Source organism: Giraffa tippelskirchi, chromosome 13 (assembly GCF_054371585.1).
Source record: "Giraffa tippelskirchi isolate mGirTip1 chromosome 13, T2T-mGirTip1v1.2.pri, whole genome shotgun sequence".
In the NCBI taxonomy this organism is placed as follows: Eukaryota; Metazoa; Chordata; class Mammalia; order Artiodactyla; family Giraffidae; genus Giraffa; species Giraffa tippelskirchi.
Window position 1 is genome coordinate 116,724,587 of NC_137287.1, and position 21,398 is coordinate 116,745,984.

Below are 21,398 nucleotides of genomic sequence, written 5' to 3' on the forward strand. Positions count from 1 at the left end.
CCAAGAAGGACACGTGGGACTGAGTTAGAGCTGAAGTAGAGTAACTTCAGCTCACAAACCACCAGTTTGCAACTAGTTTGGAAGCTGATAAAACCGCATGCTGTCTTGATTCCGTAGCTCTTCTGTGGGTAACAAGGAAGCATCCTAATTGTGTGTGCCTGGTGCTTCTCTTTCCCCCTTCCAAGGCATCAAGACAGAAGACAGCTTGAACCATTCCCCTGGCCAGAGTGGGTTCCTCAGCTATGGCTCCAGCTTCAGCACCCCACCGGCTGGACAGAGCCCGTACACCTACCAGATGCATGGTGAGTGTAGTGCTGCACCCCTCCCTGCCATCTCTAAGGCACTGCCCGAGTCAGGTGTCCAGTCTTTTGTTCATTTATTCAGCAGCTTTATTGAGTACCTACTATGTGCCAGGACCTATCTCAAGTAGTGGAGTTGCAGTGGTGGGCAGTGAAGATACGACTTCTGCCCTCATGGCGATTATAAGGGCAGGAGGGAGAGGCTGACAATTAAACAAGGCAGCAAATAGCAAATGGCTAGTTTCAGAAGGAGCTGAATGCAATGAAGCCAGTAAATGTGGTATTGGGACAGAGAGTGATGAATAGTTGAGGGGTCCGGAGAGGCGGGAGAGGTAACTTTAATAGAGTCATCAAGGAAGGCTCTTGGAAGATGTGACATTGGACAGAGGCCTAAGTAAGAGACAGAACTAGCCCTGTGCAGACCAGGGGGAAGAGCATTTCTGGCAGAAGGAACAGCCTATGCAAAAGCTCTGTGGTGGGGGCAGGGAAGTGTCTTAATGTGTTTGGGGCACAGAATAGGGGCCGGTGGGGCTGGAGCAGGATTGGGAGAATATAAGAGGAGAGAGTCTTGGGGGAGAGCAGGGCTAAATCATGCAGGGCCTTGAGGGCAGAGGGGAGGTGTTGGCTTTGATTTGAAGTGTGATGGGACAGGTGAGTCCATTGTAGACTCAGAGAAGTGACGGGTGTTGGGAATATTGGACAGGAGGTGAAGGCGTTGTTATTCCAGGCAGGAGGTTCCAGGCTCCGCATCCCCAATGGGGAGCCTTAGAAAGGGAAGAAACTCCAGTGTAACTCCCACCACCCCCCGTACCCGAAGGAACTGGCCTGCTGCGTTCTCCTGTTCCCACCTTCACTCTGTCACCATCCAAAGGCCCCCTCCCTCCTCCAGTGCCCCATGGGGAGCATGTTGGAGCTGACACATGGAGTAGAGGGCTGGTGGCAGTAATTTTGGGCATCCTCACCCTGATATTCTGTTTTTCCTTCATGAAAGCTGGTAAGAATGATCACCAAGAGTCTGAAAAGTAATGTGCAAAATTGAAAGAGTAATGACAAGGTGGTGGGCTAAGCGTGATGCTACATTTCTTTGAAAAAGAAAATCTTTGAAAGTTTTGCTGCTTTGTCTTTTTAATTAAGGAAACAATTTAAATGAATGTCAAGGGCATCCTTTCAGGAAGAGGCATTATGAAGGGATAGCAAATGATCTTAGGGGTATGTAAGAGAAAGGAGGTGATGAGCATTAATGCCCAGACCTTGGAAGAGCATCTATGTAAAGATTTGCAGTGGAGCTTGTTGATGACACCATCAGCTAACGTTAACCTAGCACTCACCACGTGCCACACAAACTGGCTAGTCATCTCATACAACCTTCATGACACTCCACAAAGTGTTGGTTCTAGTATTATCCCCATTTTACAGGAGACAGAACGGAGTCATGGAGGGATTGCCTGACCCACCCAGCATCAGGGCAAGGAGCTTAGATTTTACTGCAAGTGCAGTAAGAAACAGGTTGCAAGAAGTGTCTTGGGGGTCTGGTGGATTCCCAGCCCCAAACCTGACTCAAAGCCTGCTCTTCGCTGTGGTACCTCCTGCCTCCTCTGCTTCTGTTGGCACCTCTGTCTCCCTGGGGGTCTTTTCCGAGTCCCACTGAAGGGGATAAGGTGGGGACCCATCTTCAAGTGGAGAGTGAATGATAGCACAATCGTGATCATAAAGGCTTGTGAAGACCTTGAACTTACATTTGGGTCCATCTTAACCATCTTAACCAATTTATTTTCAGCTTTTCCAACAGAAATGGACATGACTGCCTCAGGGCTTCTAAGGAGACAGACAATCAGCAATTATGTAAATTGATCATGACAGATTGTGCTAAATCACATGAAGGACCAAACAGGGTGGTATGATGAGCCTTGATGAAGGGAGTGGTGAAGGACATTGCCCAGATGGTCAGGAGGCCTGGGTGATGGAAAGGAACCAGCCTGTGAGTAGCTGGAGACTGGACAGCCCAGGCAGAGGGACCAGTGGGAGCAAAGGTCCAGAGGCAGGAAAAGGCTTGTAGTGTTGAAAGACTCCAATGGAGACTTGAATCTAGGGGTAGTGAGAAAGGGATATGAGACTGGAAAGTAAAGCAGGAGGCATCCCTGGACCGGGACATAGAGAATATGTTATTTTTTCTCTGGTCCTTACAGAAGTTATAGGAGGTGGGCTCCATCAACGCTGCTTTAAACACAGTGAACATGAGGAAGTGGCTTGCCCAAGGATCACAGGGCCAGGAAGTGTTGAGAGCTGGGATTCAGAGTAGAGTTCCAGAGCTTGTGCTGTTCCCTTGCAAGTGCTGTTTCCTGGACTCCTTCAGACTCCAGATGCTGCCCTTGTTCTGCATATACACCATTCCCCTTGATCTTACCAGCAGCCCTGTGACATAGGTTCTGTCATATCCCCATCTTACAGGTGGAAAAACCGAGGCACAGTGTGGTAAAGTGGCTTACCCAAGGTCACCTGGCTGTGGCAGTGGGATTTCAAACCATGCAGTTCCCCTCCAGAGCCCAGGCACATAACCCCAACACCAGTCCACCTTCCACACTCTCATAGATCCTTCTAGAAGACCAGCCTCCGTGGATGAGCCCTGGCCCAGACCCCACCCCCATCAGCCCTCACAAATAGAAAAACATCTCCTGATCCACTCCCACTGGACCATGGGAATAGTCCAGGTTATTTTCTTATCGTCTTCATGGCCCAGATGCCAGCTGGACTTTGTCCCAATTAACTGCCTTCAGTCTAATGCTAATGGCCATAAACTGCTCTTGAGACAGCCCAGGCATTTTGCAAGCCTGACATATTCCTCCTTAAGTATTTTTTTTCAAATGCAAACACACAGAAGGCTCACACACCATGCCCATGTGCTTCCTATTAACTTTTTTTTCAAGTTGTTCCAGAGGAGAAATAAACTCTCCAGCTACCCTGTGTGCCTTTCAGAATGGAAGATGTTGGTTAAGCGTAGGGTTTTTGAAAGAAGAAGGGAATCAAGAGAGATTGAGACTGAGTTTGGGGCCTGAAAGCACCAACTTGGAGTCAGATTGGTCCATGTTCAGAAGCTGAGCTGAGTCCTTTTCTTTAAGAATTGAAATCATCATTTTGTAGAAGCAAAAATAAGTCGCTTATTTTGGTGGATGGAGTGGGGACCACTCCATCATTTACAGATGGGTAAACTGAGGCACAACAGCAGCAGTGTGACTTTTGTAGGGTAAGCATTAGGAAAGCATTAGAAATGCCTCCTGCTGGGTCTTCTACCTGATCTCAGAAACTTCAGCAGAGCCATTCCCCTGCCCCCCACGGCCCTGGTTGGAGATCTGTATCTGCTAATATAACGTTGCCCCGCTGCCAAATGTACAGTAAATGTAGAAAAGAAAAGTTCACAGCCCCTGTAGCCTTTTCATGGTTGTTTATTTTCTTTTTTAAGTTCACCCAGGGGTTTTCGTAGCTGAAATGTATTTCTTATGAGTTTGATTTTTTGTTGTTGTTCCATTTTGACTTCTCCTGCTAAAACACTGCTGTTCATGGAAACGGCTACAAAGATTAAAAAGAGAAGAAAAAACAAACAAAAAAACATCTTGAGAGTGTGTTGTAAGAACTTGCCGGTGCCCCCGAGGGGTTAAGAGCCCTGGACCCGGCTGCAGTCAGCACTGTGTCCCGCGGCGCGACCTAGGTGAGGTGCTTGGCTTCTCCAGGCATCCCTTTCCTCACCTGTGGGACCAGCATCATAGCAAGAGCGGTGAGCCCATGGGGCTATTGGGGGACTACACAGAATGGCCATGAGCAGTCAGATGAAGTCCTTCAAGACTGGGTGCACTTTTTATTATTTCTCTCATTGCTTCTGTAACACAAGAGTTAAAGGCGGTAACCCTGAAGTCAGGCTGAGCTAACTTCCCAGTTGTTCCCTGTGCACCAGCGTGTGACTTTGAGCCATGTGACTTCTTGGTACCTCGGTTTCTTTCCCTGTAAAATGGGGATAAAAATTGTACCCACGCATGGGGTGCAGCAATAATTAAATGACTTAATGTGTGTGAAATATTCAGAACAGCACCGGCAGAAACTAAGTGCTCTACAAGTGTTAAATATTATTTTCATCCTAATGTCTGATTTGATGGTCTTATGTTTTCCCCAAATTCATTTCTCTTTCCTGAACTCTCCCTTTTAGGAAGTAGTTTTGGTAAGAGAAAAGAGAAATACCAATTTGAGATTGTTGAGCCACCCGGCTAGTGAAATATGGTGAAGCGGGGCGGGGGCTTACAAACAGTGGGAGAGCCTTCTTCTGGGGGAATTCCTCTTTATTATTATTTACCAAAGTCAGGGATTGTTTGGCTGCCCTGGTAGCTCAGTGGGAAAGAATCCACCTGCAAATGCAGGAGATGTGGATTCAGTCCCTGGGTTGGGAAGATCCCCTGGAGGAGGAAATGGCAACACACTATGCTTGCCTGGGAAATCCCATGGACAGAGCAGCCTTGGTGAGCTACAGTCCATGAGGTTGCAAGAGTCGGACACAACTTAGTGACTAAACAACAACATCAACAACAGGGATTGTTAATAGTGAGCTCAGAACCCAACATAAGCCTTTGGAGAGCAACATGGAAATGTGTGATTTGAGGATGCATAGGAAAATTAAAAGTCCAGTGGAAGAGTCTAAGCCAATGATTTCACTCAGAGACTTCTGAGGATGGTTTGTGCTGGATTCATGAAAGCTAGCACTTTCTCTGGCTCCAGCCAGATGTGTGACTTTGGACAAGTCACTGAGCTCTAATGATCTGTGTTTCACAGCTCTGGCACTCACAAATACTCACTTAAAGAGGTTGGGGAAGGTCATTGTCAAATACATCAAATATATTTGGTAAGTAGTGTGTAGTGTGAAGTTAGATGTCTTCACTGCAGGACTTTTTGCTCAGTTGTGTCCAACTCTTTGGAGTTCTCCAGGCCAGAATACTGTAGTGGGTAGCTGTTCCCTTCTCCAGGGGATCTTCCCAACCCAGGGATTGAACCCAGGTCTCCCACATTGCAGACAGATTCTTTATACCAGCTGAGCTGGCTTCCCAGGTGGCTCTCATAGTAAAGAACCCGCCTGCCAATGCAGGTAGACTTAGGGGACGTAAGTTCGATCCCTGGTTGGGGTAGATCCCCTGGAGAAGGGAATGGTAACCAACTCCAGTATTCTTGCCTGGAGAATCCCACGGTCAGAGAAGCCTGGCAATTCAGTTCAGTTCAGTCACTCAGTCATGTCCAACTCTTTGCAACCCCATGAACTGCAGCACGCCAGCCCTCTCTGTCCATTACCAACTCCTGGAGCCTACTCAAACTCATGTCCATCACGTCAGTGACGCCATCCAACCATCTCATCCTCTGTCGTCCCCTTCTCCTCCCGCCTTCAATCTTTCCCAGCATCAGGGTCTTTTCCAGTGAGTCAGCTCTTTGCATCAGGTGGCCAAAGTATTAGAGTTTCAGCTTCAGCATCAGTCCTTCCAATGAAAATTCAGGACTGATTTCCTTTAGGATGGACTGGTTGGATCTCCTTGCAGTCCAAGGGACTCTCAAGAGTCTTCTCCGACACCACAGTTCAAAAGCATCAATTCTTCGGCGCTCAGCCTTGTTTATAGTCCAACTCTCACATCCATCCATGACTACTGGGAAAACCATAGCTTTGACTAGATGGACCTTTGTTGGTAAAGTAATGTCTCTGCTTTTTAATACGCTGTCTAGGTTGGTCATAGCTTTTCTTCCAGAAGCAAGCAGTCCAGGGAGTCGTACAGAGTCGGACACGACTGAAGCGACTTAGCACACACACATAGGACTCTTCAGAGCTTTTGTAGACTGATGTGCCTTGTGACTCTCCAGGAGTAGAATTCAGTAGTCAGTTTTCCCAGGTAGGTTTGAACAGGGACCCTCTCCCTAAACTAATGTCCTCTGCTCACGGGAAGCCCTGGTTGTAACGACCATTAGTCCCCGTGCTCAGCTGTCTCAGTCGTGTCCGGCTCTTTGCGACTCTATGGACTGTAGCCCGCCAGGCTCCTCTGTCCATAGGATTCTAGCCAAGAATACTGGAGTGGGTTGCCATGCCCTTCTCCAGGGGGTCTTCCCCACTCAGAGATGGAATTCCAGTCTCCTACATCTCCTGCCTTGGCAGGGGTGTTCTTTACCACTAGCACCACTGGGAAGCTGTTAGGCCCCTTCCTGTGTTAAAATTCTTTCTCTAAATTTTTTTCATGATGAACATGCATGTATTCCTTTTTTCTTGTATTTGCATTTATTTTTTGATGAGATTAATTAATATACCATAAAATTCACCCTTTTCAAGTGTAGATTCAGTGATTTTACTGTTTTCACAGAGTTGAGCAACCATCACCCTATCTAATCCCACAATATTTTCATCATTGCAAAAGAAACTCCACAGCCATTAGCCATCATTCCCTAATTCCCCTCCTGCCGATGTATTTCCTTTTTTAAAATTTTAATTTAATTTTGTTTATTTTTGACTGCACTGGGCTTCCCTGGTAGCTCAGCTGGTAAAGAATCCACGTGCAATGAGGGAGACCTGGGTTCGATTCCTGGGTTGGGAAGATACCCCAGCGAAGGGAACGGCTACCCACTCCAGTATTCTGGCCTGGAGAAATCCATGGACTTTATAGTCCGTGGGGTCGCAAAGAGTCAGACACGACTGAGTGACTTTCACTTTCACTTTTCATTTTTGACTGCACTGAGTCTTCATTGCTGTGCTTGGACTTTCTCTAGTTGCAGCAAGCAGGGTCTACTGTAGATTGCAGTATGCAGACTTCTCACTGCAGTGGCTTCAGTAGTTGTGACGTACAGTTTTAATCGCCCTGAGGCGTATAGGATCTTCCTGGGCCAGGGATCAAACCCAAGTTCGCTGCACTGGCCGGTGGACTCCCACCCACTGGACCACCAGGAAAGTTCCCAGTGTACTTCCTTTTATAATAACAAAAAAAGATATATTTAAAGTTACTCCTTTATATTAATTTTTCAGCAGGTTATGCGCTTATCTACTTTAAACATCTACAGAAATCTCTATCCCACCCTCATCCAACATCCACTCTGCTTCTAATCCCCAGCACTTAGCCCCTGTTCTAGGTTCTTGTGAACCCATCCGGAATTTCCTCTTGCAAACATAAGCAAGCATGAATGCAGTCTATTACACTGCATAAATCTATGCCAGGAATCAACTCATATATGATTCATAAACAAGGAAGTGATGGCAGGAAACTCCAAAGGTGTATTAGTTCATTTAAGATTTTCTCCTTATCATTGGTTTGAAGCAATTTAATTTTGATGGGCCTTGATGTGGTCTTTGTGATTCTATTGCTTTTTGTTCATGGAGCTTCTTAGATCTGTGAGTTTATAATTTTCATCAAATTTGGAAAATTTGAGGCTATTATTCAAATATCTTCCACATGTCTTCAAGTTAACTAATCTTTTCTTCTGCAGTATCTGATTTGCTTGTTAATTACTCTCCAGGGATTTCTTTTTCATCTTATACATAGTTTTCATCTCTGAAAGTTTGACGTGGGTCTTTTTTTTTCTTCCATGTCTCCATTTAACATGCCCAAGCCTCAACCAGGGATTGAACCCAGGCCCTCTGCGCTAGGGGTGCAGTCTTATCCATTGAACCACCAGGGAAGTCCTGCTTGATAAATTTTGATTGGATGTCAGACATTGTGATTCTTGCCTGGTTGACTGCTGGATATTTTTCTATTTGTGTGAATATTCTTGAACTTTGCTCTGGGATGCAGTTGTTACATGGAAATAGATTGAGTCTTTCAAGTCTCGCTTTAAGCTTTGTTGAGAGGAACAGAAAACAGCATCTGGTCTAGAGCTGTCTCTACCTAACAGATTTTCCCAGTATTGAGGCAAGCCTCTCTTGAGTATTCCTCTCAATGCCCCAGGAATATGAGGTTTTCCAGTCATGTTGATGGGAACAGGAACTATTCTCAATTCTATTACGAGCTCTGAGGATTGTTCCTTTTGATCATTTCAAGTGGTTCTCTCCTGGCCTTGAGTAATTTCTTCACAATCACATGCTAGTCATTACTCAAGGGAGCTCTCACGGGGAGCTCGGCAAGTCTGCGGTGCACTTTCTCTGTGTAGCCCTCTCTTCTGGTACCCTGCCCTGTGAAGTCTAACCACCTTGGCAACCCTGGACTTGCAGCTCCATCTCCTCAATTCAGAGAGAACGCTGGGGGCCGCCTGGGTCCCCCTCCCTGGAAGCTCCCCACACTGGAGAGAATCTTACAGATCGTCACCTGTTTCCTCTCTTTCAAGCATTATGGTCTTTCTTTCCTTGGGTTTTTTTTTTTTTTAACTTTCTAATCACTGACCTATTTATTTATTTTTTGAACTTTTTATTGTTGGAGTATAGCCGATTAACAATGTTGTGATAGTATCAGGTGGACAGCAAAGGGACTCAACCATACATATACATGTAGCCATTCTCCCCCAGACCCCCCTCCCATCCAGGCTGGCACATAACTCTGAGCAGACTTCACTGCTACAGTAGTAGGTCCTTGTTGGTTATCCATTTTAAATAGAGCGGTGTGTACTAGTCGAAGGCATCACTGTCTTTCATTATCTGATGCCCAATGTCTTGGCAATCTAGTTTTTAAACCATTTCCTGTGAGAGGGAGACCAGGCCCTGGATCTCGGTCTTGGCCAGAACTGGAGGTACCGCAGCACTGATTCATCGGCACTTTTTTCCATCATACGTGGTAACAGCAGCTGAATGCAAAATACTTAACACGGGTAAAGACAACAAGCCCTGTAGGAATAATTCTGCCTCTAGTGACCCATATTCTTCTTCTGACCTCAGTTTGGCCATGTGTTCTGTTTTTGAAGAATCTATGTTGCAGCTTCCCCCAATCTTTGTGTATTTTGCCCTTGTTTCCATGATTCAACACCTCTATTATCCTTCACTACCACCCCCATCAAGATACCTTTTCCTCCTTTTTAAGGGGAAGTCCTATATTTAACATGGCACCTCTCTGTGTAGTACTTATTTACTTACTTTTTCACTGTGCTATTATTTTTATTGGGATTATTATTGCTTTCATTAATGCTGTGGTTTCTAAGTTGTGTGGCTTTTTAGCATTCTGCTTCAATCCTACTTTTTCCCATTAGCCCCATTATTTTAGCGCACAATTTTACACAACTCCATGGCCTCTCAGATTATAGCAAAAACTTTGTGTATATTGTTTTCATAGGAAACATAGTGTGCATACTCTCTGTACTTTGCTTTCTTAACTTAGCTATATACCTTGGGGAACTTTCTCAGTCAGTCTATAGAAAGCACTTCCTCATTCTTTCTACAGATGCCTATTATTCCATTGAATGATGTGCTGTAAATGATTTAACCAGTTCCTTATGGGGTGTTCCCAGTCTTTTGCAATTACCATCAGTAAGGCTATAAATATACTCCTATATGTATATCATTTTGTTTTTCTGCAAGTATATCTGTTGGACAAGTTCCCAGAAGGGTCAAGGGGAAAGTCTGTATTTAAATTTTCTAGATAACTCCACTTTCCCCTCCATAGGGAACCTATCCATTTAAACTCCTACCAGCAGTGTCTGAGACTGCCTGTTTTGCCAACCCAGTATGATCTTACTATTGGAGTTTTTGCTGATCTACTGCATGAAAAAACAGTATCTCAGTGTGCTACTAATTTCTAATTGTATCTTACAAGGGTGACCATCCTTTCCGATCTTTGATCAATTTATGTTTTCTTTTCTGTGAACTAGGAGATTAGACTTGAAAAACTGTACCAAAGGAGAGTGGTAAGGTACTAGGCATACCAGTATTGAAACATAAAGCTGGGGGGACTTCCCTGGTGGCCCAGTGGTTAAGATTCCACGCTCCCACTGCAAAGGGTGCGGGTTCAATCCTGGTTGGGGAATTAAGATCCCACATGTGGCGTGATGCAGCCAAAAAAAATTAACAACAACAACAAAAAGAAATATAAAGCTTTACTAATCAAAATAGTGTGATTCTGATATTGGAATAGACTGATTGACTAATAGAGGAGACCGTATCGTCCACAATGAAAGCAAACATGTCAGGAAATTTAATACATGGGGTGGATGGCATCTTAAGCCAGTGGGAGAGGATAGACTATTCAGAGAATGGTGTTGGAACAACTGGTTAGCCGTCTGGGTGTGGAGGGTGGGGATCCGTTCCTATTACTATACACTAGAAAAATATCCAAATGGATCAAAAATTTAAATGTCAAAAGTAAAACTATAAAGTTATAGAACAAGGGACTTCCCTGGTGGTCCAGTGGCTAAGACCCCACTATGCCAGTGTAGGAGGCCCGGGTTCAGTCCCTGCTCAGTGATGTAGATGCCTCCCTGAGGAGCAACAAAATAAATAAAATTTTAAATGCTTACCATTTAAAAAAACTGGTAAGGCTGAATGGCGTCATTGACACGCGGACATGAGTTTGAGCAAACTTCGGGAGATGGTGAAGGACAGGGAAGCCTGGTGGGCTGCAGTTCCTGGGGTCACAAAGAGTTATACACGACTGAACCACAACTTAGAACAACAACAACAAATTTTTTAATGTTCTAGAGCAAGAATGAATCAAAATTTTTATAACCTTGATATCAGTGGACGTCATGACTAAGAAATCCAGACACCATCAATGAAAAGACTCACAAGTTTGACAGTCTTTGGGTGTTTTTTTGTTGTTGTTGTTTTTGTCTTTGTCTTTGTTCTAGTATGGCAAAGAACCCCAGAAGTAATGTTGGAACAACAAAAACAAAACGAAAAGCAAGCGGTACACTGGGAGGAAAGGTTAACTTGTCAAATCAGAAACAAATACTCTTTTTCAAGTGATTCTACAGTTCTATGAATTAAGCTGCTCTAGGATATGACTAGAGAGAATGGTATAATTAAAAGAGAAATGAGCTAGCTGTACTGTTATAGGGAGTGGTAGGGTCCGTGGCAGTTGGAGAGTACAGACCCATCAAAGTTGAGGGATGGGTGTTATTCAGCTTCAGCTCCTTGCTGCTGCACTAGAATGGGACCCTGGAGAGGCCAGATCTTTCATTTTTCAAGAAAATCCTCAAAACTGTATATTTTTAATAATTTTTAAGTTGATAAATTGTATTTTCATTTTTATTCAGTTCACAAAGTTTGTTTTTTTTCTTTTCTTGGCTGAGTGGCATGTTAGTTCCCTAAACCAAGGATCAAACCCTCATCCCTTACAGTGGAAGTGTGGAGTCTTAACCACTGGACTGCCAGGGAATTCCCTCAAAACTGTGCTGTTGTCTTTTAGTCGCCAAGTCATGTCTGACTCTTTTGCGACCCCATGGACTATAGCCCACCAGGCTCCTCTGTCCATGGGATTTCCCACTCAAGAATACTGGAGTGGGTTGCCATTTCCTTCTCTCATTCTTTTTCAATATTGGCAATGGATTTAAACACTCTTTAAAATACCTATGAGGCAGACAGACATGTATAAAGCTGCTATTTATGCCTCTGTCTTGCAATCTGGTTCTGTATTTTCATAACTGAACCACAGATTACAAGACCAGGAATGGAAGGAGAAAATTCCAAGCCAAGTGATGACCTGGGGAGCCAGAAATATCACCTCCTTTGGTCCCCATCTCTGATTTATTTCACCACCAAGGCATGTCCCAAAAGACTGGAGTGGTGGGTATGGTTATAGCTGAGTTGGAGCCCAGTGGCCTCCTGGTGGAGTCAAGTATTTCCCTATTTCTGCTTGGCAGCAGCAACTGCAGGCCATCCTGGCTCAGCTAGTTTTGAGCAGTCTGAGTCTGCCTGGTCTCACTGTGTCGGTCAAGACGGGAGCCAGGCTTGGCATTCCTCAGGTTCCTGGCTGGAGGTCAGGTTTCCTGGAGTGAATCAGCAACTCTCTGCACACGATGAAGTTTTCCGATACCTGTCAGCACTCTTGTGCCACACAGTACCTCCACCCTGGTGGCTGCTTTCTCGAGAACTTCATGCATGTTGGCAGGCTTGCTGCCTCCTGCTTGAGCTGAAGTCTTCTGGGTTTAGGATATATCAAGATTAAATGGATGGTCTTTTCCTCTGGTTGTGTAGCAAGTTTGATTTGGTCACCCCCGTCTCCCGAAGCTGCTGGAGGTGACAGATGAAAGCAGCTGGAAAGATTGAGAGTTAGTTTGGGGACCAGTAGGGATTCTGATAAACGACAGTCCACTGAGGCCAGCATCGGCCTGCAGACCTTCTGGTGATGACGATGGAGATGTTCTTTATCTGTGCTGTCCAACATGATGGCTACTAAGTCCATGGGGTCGCAAAGAGTTGGACACGACTGAGCGACTGAACTGAACTGAACTGAACTGAACCACGTATGGCTGTTGAGCATTGAAATGTGGCGGACCTCCATGGCCGTACCACCCTGGACGTGCCTGGTCTCATCTACAATGTGGCCGAGGCAAGTGAGGAGCTGAAGTTTCTATTTTGTTTTATTTTAATTAATTATATTAAACATAAATGTGGCTAGTGGCTGCCATATTAGGCAGTGCAACTCTTAAGGGATGATTAAAAGCCAGCTCTAAACCTAGTTACTTCTGGAGTTGAATGAGGATGACTAGCAGGCATTAGAGAATGCTTTGGTCCCCCTGAAATCCATGTGTTGAAATCTTAACCCCCAGCATGATGGAATTTGGAGATGGGGACTTTTGGAGGTGATTAGGGTTAGCTTAGGTCTTGAGGGTGGGGACCTCTTGATGGGATTGGCATCCTTACAAGAAGAGGACGAGAGAGATCTTACACACTGAGGAAAGGCCGCGTGAGGACACAGCAAGACCGTGGCCATCTGAAGCCAGGAAGAGAGCTCTCATCCGGAACCAGATCAGGCAGCACCCTGATCTCAGACTTCCAGCTTCCAGAACTGTGAAAAATAAATTTCTGCTGTTTAAACCACTCTGTGGTATTTTGTTGTGACAGCCCCATCTAACTAAGCTGTAGATTTTTCTGTGACATTTAAGAGCAAAGGAACAGGACTTCCCTGGTAGTCCAGTGGTTAAGAATCCGCCTGCCAATACATGGGACATGGGTTCAATCCCTGGTCCAGAAAGATCCTACGTGCTGCAGAGACACTGAGCCTGTGAGCCTTCACTACTGAAGCTCTCTCACCCTGGAGCCCACGCTCTGCAACAAGAGAAGCTGCCACAATGAGAAGCCCACGTTCTGCAACTGGAGAAAACCCACACATAGCAACAAAGACCCAGCACAGCCAAAAATACATAAATAAATAATTTTTTTAAAGCAGAGGAACATTTTTAAAAATTTCTTGTTTGCAGATGCTTCATCTCCTTTTGTTCTTGCCTCCTACTGTGAGAGATATTCTCAAGGCAAAGGCCCATTACTTAGGGCTTAATAAATGTAAGTCCCCTGAATGTGGAACTGACAAGGGGAGGGCAAGGCTGCCGCCTTCTTATGACCATTATTGCAGCAAATATTAATAGAGCATCTTCTCTGTGCCACGTACTGTGCCAGGTGCTAAGAACACAAAGATGAGCAAGATAGAAAAGGTCCCTACCTGCATGGAGCTCACAGTCCAGAGTAGGGAGATAGACAATAATCAAATGATGGCAAAACACATGTAAAATTGCATCAGTAAAGCACCGGGAAGCAGGGCCAAGGTAGACTCTGCAGCTGTCTGTTCCAAGCCTGATCTCTTCATCTGGTCCAAGGCACGCCCAACAGGTCAACGTGAAGCGTGGGCCGGGTGATGCGGGTGATTAACAGAGGAGCACCAACCCTGCATAAGGGGGCAACTCCACACCACTAAAGCCTTGTGTTGTATGCATGGGTCAGTTATCTCAAATTTTCAAAACAAAAAACAGAGATCTGGAATTTAACAGATATTTCCCAATTAAAAAAAAAAACACCTAAAATTGGTGGCAGCAGATTAAAAGAATTACCGTGCAGGTCAAAACAAAGCACATCTACAGACTGGATTCTGTACCCCCAGGCCACCATTTTGCTAATGCTGCTCTCCATGGTGACAATGGAAAGGACTGACATCTGGACAAGAGACTCTGTTCTTATTTTAGAGGCCTTGCCCTCAAGGAGCAGACACCCAGCACCAGCAAACAACTCCCCATTACTTTGCCTCTGGGGCTGACTCCAAGGCACTGGCGGAATGCCTTCCCGCATTCATTCAACTAAACAAGTAAAGCATACAGGATGTGAGATGGCAAGAATAAGCATTAAGGTTAAAAACTATAGAAGGAAGCACTGGACGTTGCATATTTTTTTTTAGAGTGGGAAGACTTCACGGAGGAAGAAGGAGTTGAGCAAAGGCCTTCAGAGGAGGGATCCACATGGTAGGTAAGCAGTCCAGGTCTCATGTGCTTGAGGAAAGTCGGGAATAGAGTGAGCAGATTGGCAGGAACAGTGGAGATGAGGGCTTCGCACCATTGAGAGAACTCCGGCTTCTGCTTTAGGATGGGAGACTTGAAGGAGTGGAGGGCTTTGAGCAGGGGAGTGATGTGATACAGCTTCGTTTTAACAAGCTCCCCCTGGCCACCATGTAGAGAAGAGACCACAGGGGCAAGAATGAAACAGGACACCAGTGCAGAAGTGACTGTAGTAGGTCAGGTGAGAGACGGTGGAGGCTGGACTCACAGGGGAGGTGGAGGTGGGAGAAGCTGTCAGATCCTGGGTGTATTTTGAATGTAGAATTGCTGATTGTGGGGTGTGGTTGAGATGTATTTGGACCGTGAGAAAGGGGAAGCTCCTGATCTGTGTCTCTCTAGGGTCCAGAAAAGGAGCTGCATCTTCAAGCTCGGTTTCCCTCGGAAGGCACTTGGGGCCTGTGAGTGGACAGCAGCCCAGACACCAGGGCTGTTTATATCCCAGTTCCTAACTCCATCGGTCTTCCCAGGTGATAAAGAATCCTCCTGCCAGTGCAGGAGACGAGGGTTCGATCCCTGGCTCGGGCAGGTAGATCCCCTGGAAGAGGAAATGGCAACCCACTCCAGTATTGTTGCATGAGAAATCCCATGGACAGAGGAGCCTGGCGGGCTACAGTGCACGGAGTCGAAAAGAGTCGGACATGACTTAGCGACTCAACAACAAATCCCATCAAACCCAGTGGCCCCCCCCCTTTTTTTTATAACAAATGTCCTAGAAAACCCCTTCACTCTCTTGAAATTTAATTCATATATAATTTAACCTACTTGCGTGTATCTTTTAAAGTCAAGCAGAATCCCCTTGCTGTAAAATAATTTATAAACTGTGTTTTTGAACAAATAAACTGCCCAGGCATGACCCCACTAGATGACCTAATGAAACAGTCAGACACACCCATGGGAAGACTCATGAGATCGTGGCTGATGAGCTGGGCTACGCGGCCAAGCAGACATCACCAGCACATGGCTGTCAGTGGCATGAGCTTCCATAACGGTAGGCCAGTCTTGGTAAAATCCACCCGGAACAAAGGACAGCCATCCTTCTACTGACAGTGGTGGCATTCTTGGGAAATTGCCCTTAACCAGTGACAACCTCCACAGAGGTTGTTCTCCCAGAGGTCACAGGGATAAGGCTCACAGAACAAATTAAGATGTTCAGATAAGATGACTTATTAAATCGACTTAAACTGAGGAACCTGGGGAGAGAGATGGAGTTAGCACATTTAGGATAGGGTACAAGGAGGTGGAAGAGCCATATGGCCCGGGTCCTGGGTTCTGTGTGTGTCCTGTCTTTTCTCTCTCTCTCTCAATCCCATCAGCCTTCTTGGTCAGTCCGACTGGAGTTCAAGCTAAATAAGGGGCTCAGCAGGTAACAGGTACCTGGACCTAGAGAGCTGGCCCACCTCTGCTGTGCGGGAGACACACAGGAGCAACCCTGCCTGCTTCCATGGTAGCCCTCCAGTTACCCTGCTGGGCAGCCATGAGTTTAGCCATGTTTCTAGGGCACTTGGGGTCAGAATGCTACAGACTGATTGTCCCTAGTGTGTGGCCAATTTGTGGTTGATATAAACATCAGCAGATGGAAATTAAGAAAAGTGTCCATGGGTCACGAGTGTTCCGGACAGACAGGAGGCCCAGTGGCTGGAGGAGGATAGAGGGGGGAAGGTAAGGTTGGAAGGTGGGTGAAGCCAGATCTTGAAGAGCCTTGTGGCCATGTGGAGGTGTTTAGATTTCATCTTGAGAGGATTGAGCAGCCATCAGAGGTTTTCAAACAGGGAGGGTTGGTCTGGTTTGCATCTTCGAAAAACCAGTTGGCCACGGTGGGGTGAGTGGACCATAGGCAGGTTATGGAAGATGCAACCAGGAGGAAGGTCTCTCTGACCACCAGCCCATCCCTGGTCCTCCCTTCCCTCCAGGCATTTAAGGCAGGCACAGTTGAAGCCCATATTCATGGAACTTGGCTTGTAACAACACCTACCAGGTCCCAGAGGCTCAGTTCAGAACATTCTAGACTCATCCCAGCTTATCCTTTCATTCTTGAAGGAGCAAAGACCCAAAGAAGGGCTTTGACATTGTTGCTCTTGTGTATTTGTTTTCATTTTTAGTTCTAATGTGTCAATGAAACAGGAGCTGAGCCCACAGCAAGGTCTGTGTCTGCAAAATGTGTTGAAAACCTGGCCAAATAAATCTGATAAGTATGGTCAGAGAGTGGGAGGTGATGGGGAGTGAGGAAAGGAGAACAAAAAGGAACCAAATAACAAAACAAACAAAAGAACCCCTGCAAACACACGAAAACAGACAGGCTTATACAAGGTACAAGTCCCTGCGAGGCAACTCCTCACAGATAAAAGGAGGGTGCCGTCTGCTCCCAGCCTGGGGCGGGCTGCCTTCTGCTGAGGATTGAAATGGATAATGAAGGGTGGACAGCAAGGGGAGGGGGGAAAGACAGCCTCAGGCAGGAAACCGTTGATTAGGCTGGAGACACAGACGGACAGACACTGCAGATCCATCTTCACTTAGAGAGAAGTCGAGGTCAGGACGGAACCAGGCTAGGGATACAGAATTTGTACCTTAGAACAAATCTGCTTAGACTTTTCTGCTCCTAAAAGTTGTTAGGAAAGGGGGACCAGGGCCCAGATCCCACCCTGGAGACCTCTTGCCCTGATCCAAGGGAACTCGTAGAGTTTTTCTGATGTCTCAGCATTTATGTTGTCTCTAAGTTTCTCTCTCTCAGCGTCATTTCACATTCAGTAGTTTCCAAACAGGCAGCATCATCCTTCAGGCCTTAATCCACTTGCCTTTTTATGGTGATTTTTAGTTTTTCATGTATTTGTTTTAAATCACATAATATTAGTGTTGTATCTTTCTGCAACATCTCAGCGAGTGTGTGGGTGTGTATGTGTGTGTAAGAATGTGTATGTGTATTTCTCCTCCCACAACTGGAAAATTCCTTAAAAAAATAAAATACCTTACTGTTCATCTTGTTGTATAAACTACCTTTTATATTTGTCACTAAATGGCGTGTTTTGTAGATCTCTTAAAGTTAGTCCAGATACACCCAGATTATTCTGGTTTCTGGCCTCCTTCTCCTCCATTGGAAAAACCAACCACCTGAGTTTGAATCCCAGCAACACCACTTACTGGCTGTGTGACTTCACACAAATAACCTCTCCGAGACCTGATTTTCCCATCTGTGAAATGGGGTCTCTAGGAGTAGCTGATCTGTTGTGGATCTGGATGCCAAATAGTACATGCACAGGGCCTAGGGCAGTACTTGGAACAGTCAGGGCACTTTGTTAGTGTTGGCTATTATTATTCTTAGGGCTTCCCTGGTGGCTCAGATGGTAAAGAATCTGCCTGCAATGCAGGAGATGCGGGTTCGATCCCTGGGTCAGAAAGATCCCCTGGAGAAGGGAATGGCTACTCACTCCAGTATTCTTGCCTGGGAAATGCCGTGGACAGAGGAGCCTGGCGGGCTACAGTCCATGAGGTTGCAAAGAGTCGGACACGACTGAGCAACTAACACAGCAGTAACAATTATTCTTACAGATAAATCGTGGTATTTAGCCGTTCCTCTTTGGAGGGGCAGTTACATGGTTCCCAGCATCTCGCTGTGTTTGCCTTCTGTGTAGCCCATAGTCTCTATACCTCTTCTGCCTAGAGTGTTGGTTGTTGGGCTGGAACCTTGATTGTTGCGCCATCTGCTGCCCCTGCTACTTTGTCCTGGGATCCTCATCTCTGGGTGTATTTGTCCCTCTTTGGGGCAACCAGGGCCTCTTCTGACCTGTTTGCCAACCTCTCCAGGTCTTACGAGACCTTGAGTCTCTGCCGCTCCAGCCCTAGATCGTGGTCTTCAAGAACTGGCAGCTCAAAAGATTGCGTGACCCCCCAAGCCACAGCCTGGAGGCATCACAGCTGCTGCTGCATTTGGGCCCCAGTCAGCTGCCTGACCTTTACATTCTCCAGGCTGCTCTGAATGACCTCCTTAGAGACCCCTGGGACCAAAGTAGGGATGTAGCCAAAAGGATGCACAGGAGAACTCTGCCATGGGGGAGGGAGTGGGACCTGTGACCTCGGAGGCCCAGATTCTTAGCATCTGCTTCTGCTGGGGCTTTAACCTCTCTTGTGGCGGGTCACCTGCCATGGGGTCGTTCACCACGTGGGCATCCGATATTGCGCCTTGGGACGGCGGGCCGATGGCCCTGGCCTGGGAGGTTGGGGCAGGTTATTAAAAGGGACAGGTGGACTCATCCTCCAGTGTTTGCCCAGCGTGGGACAGTGTCAGGGATAACATAGCCTTGTCTCTGGAACTCACCTTTCCCACCTGTAAAACGAGAGAGTTGCACGAGATATCAATGGCTTTCAACCTTCTCTGATCACAGTCCACACTAAAAGACATTCTACGTCACAGCCCAGTACATGCTAAATGTACAGATATTTGCTTGCCTGACAAAGTTTCTGCAAAAACTGAAACAACCACTCTTACCATGTGCTTCACCCTGTGATATTTTCAAGGTCTAGATTCAAGTCCCGCCCCTTTGAAGCTGTGTGACCTTAGTTGGGTTATGCAACCTTTTTGTGCCTCAGCTTCTTCAGCCCAAAGTACAACAGTAATCCTACTCATTTGTTGTTGTTGTTCAATAGCTAAGTCGTGTCCAATTCTGTGACCCCATGGGATTTCCCAGGCAAGAATACCGGAGTGGGTTGCCATTTTCCAGGGGTCGAACCTGAATCTCCTGCACTGGCAGACGGATTCTTTACCACTGAGCTGCCTAGGAAGCCCATAGCTTCCTATGGGCTATGGGCTTGTAGCCCATAGCTGCAAGGACTGTTGTAGGATTGCTGTAAAGGTGAAAGGAGTTAGTGTTTACGAACTGCACAGAATAGCACCTAGAACACAATATGTGCTTGAGAAACATAAGCCATTGTGCTTGACAGATATTGTGATTTTTTTGGAGGAGTTTCTACAATGTCGGTTGAGGACTGAAGTCCATGGAGTATTTATGGTTGCTCACAGACACAGGAATAGAGATGAGCCTAGCTTTAAGGCCTTTGGCAGGCAACTGTATTCAGCCAGAACTAAAACCATTTGTTTTCTGTGTATTTTCTATTTTTACATTTTCATTACAGATGGTAAGTGGTATTGATTTTCTCATACAGTAGTGATGTAGGCTTTTTCTCAGACAAATTTATTTAAGAAAAACAATGGGTGATTTTGTAGATATTATGACTTAAGACAAAGCAAAGTTCTCTAAACGCGAGTCAGTCTGAAGTTGACTTAATAGAAACAGTAAGTAAATACGTAAAAGTGGCTTGGAGATGTGATGAAATGCATAAAGAGGTAGGGAAGTAAAGTCTGGATACATGGATCTAGTTTGAGATCTTTCTTGCACCGACGTGGAAACGGAGGCTCAGACTGGGGACATGCTCGATCTAGGGGACCCGCTTCTCAGTGACAGGGCCCTGAGGTGTCCCTGAATTTTGCAGTTCAGAGGCCAGGCTGTCCTTGTGCCCACAGCCCTGTCCCTGTGAAAGCTGGAAAGAAAAGTGATGAATGCCAGCAAGTCAACAAGATCAGCTAGACTCGTTCCCTAAGGCTGCCATAACAAGGTACCAGAAACCGGGGATGCCTTTAAGAATAAAAATTTCTTGCGGCACAGTTCTGGAGGCTAGAGTTTGAAATCAAAGTGTTGTTCATCAGGTCGATTCCTTCTGAGGCGCCAAGGGACTGTGTGTTCCATGCCTCTCTCCTAGCTTCTGATGGCTGCTGGCTCCCTCCACATCCACTCTCTGCCTTACCCTTCCCAGCACGTTCTCCCTGGGTGTCTGTGTCCAAATGTCCCTCTTCTTGCAAGGACACCGAGTCATTGGATTGGGTGCCACCCTAATCCAAGATGACCTCGTCTTAACCTCCATTACATCTGCGGAGACCCTATCTCCACCTAAGGTCACAGTCACAGGGGCCAGGGGTTAGGAATTGAACAGATCTTTTCAGGGGACACAGTTCAACCCACAGCATCGCCCACCTGGGGTCCCTGCCTGAGCAGCAAGAGGCGGCTGGGGGCAGGGGGTGGGGGTGGGGGCGGGGGCGGAGAGCTTGCTCTGCCCCTGAGATGTCTGGGCTGTGCAAAAAAATTGAAACCGCCCAAGCGAGAGGGGTCGGTCAAGGCCCCTGATGCTCAGCTGGCTTGCATTAGTCTCAGTCGAAGCCTGTGGCGGCAGAGGCGGTCCAGGCCCCGGCACGTTCGACAAGGACCGGCCGCCGCCAGCAAAGGTCAGGGCCCCCTCTTTACAGTATAAATATCACCCGCTTCCCGGCCAGCCCCCTCCCGCAGCTACACAATATCTCTTTCAAAGATCTCAAAACACCAAAGCAGACCGTACCAAATTGACTTTATTATTTTAAAACTGGCCCCTTCTGTCCACCACCACCCGCCACCGCCTTCCCAGGGGGGGAAAAATTCATAATAGATGTCTCTCCAGCGTGTGCCTCTGTTCTCTGCTCTCTGACGGTTCTCAGAACCCTGGGGCAGTAACTCTCATAGTGTCCTAATATCCAGCCTTTATTTGACAAATATTTAGGGACCGCCAACCTCACCATGGCCACCAGAAGTCAAACCGCCTGTGTAGTGACAGGTGCTGAAT

At 46.4% G+C, this 21,398-nt stretch overlaps 1 protein-coding gene across 12 annotated transcripts in view; it reads left to right on the plus strand.

Annotated features, from left to right (window-relative positions):
• The window catches only part of EYA2 (EYA transcriptional coactivator and phosphatase 2), a 251,911-nt gene that overhangs the window by 104,936 nt on the left and 125,577 nt on the right, over positions 1-21,398 (plus strand). For all 12 annotated transcript variants that reach the window (XM_081559420.1, XM_081559413.1, XM_081559423.1 and 9 more), the window contains one exon: positions 186-302. In XM_081559420.1, coding sequence (XP_081415546.1) covers positions 186-302 — 117 coding nt within the window. The remainder of the gene's footprint in view (positions 1-185; positions 303-21,398) is intronic.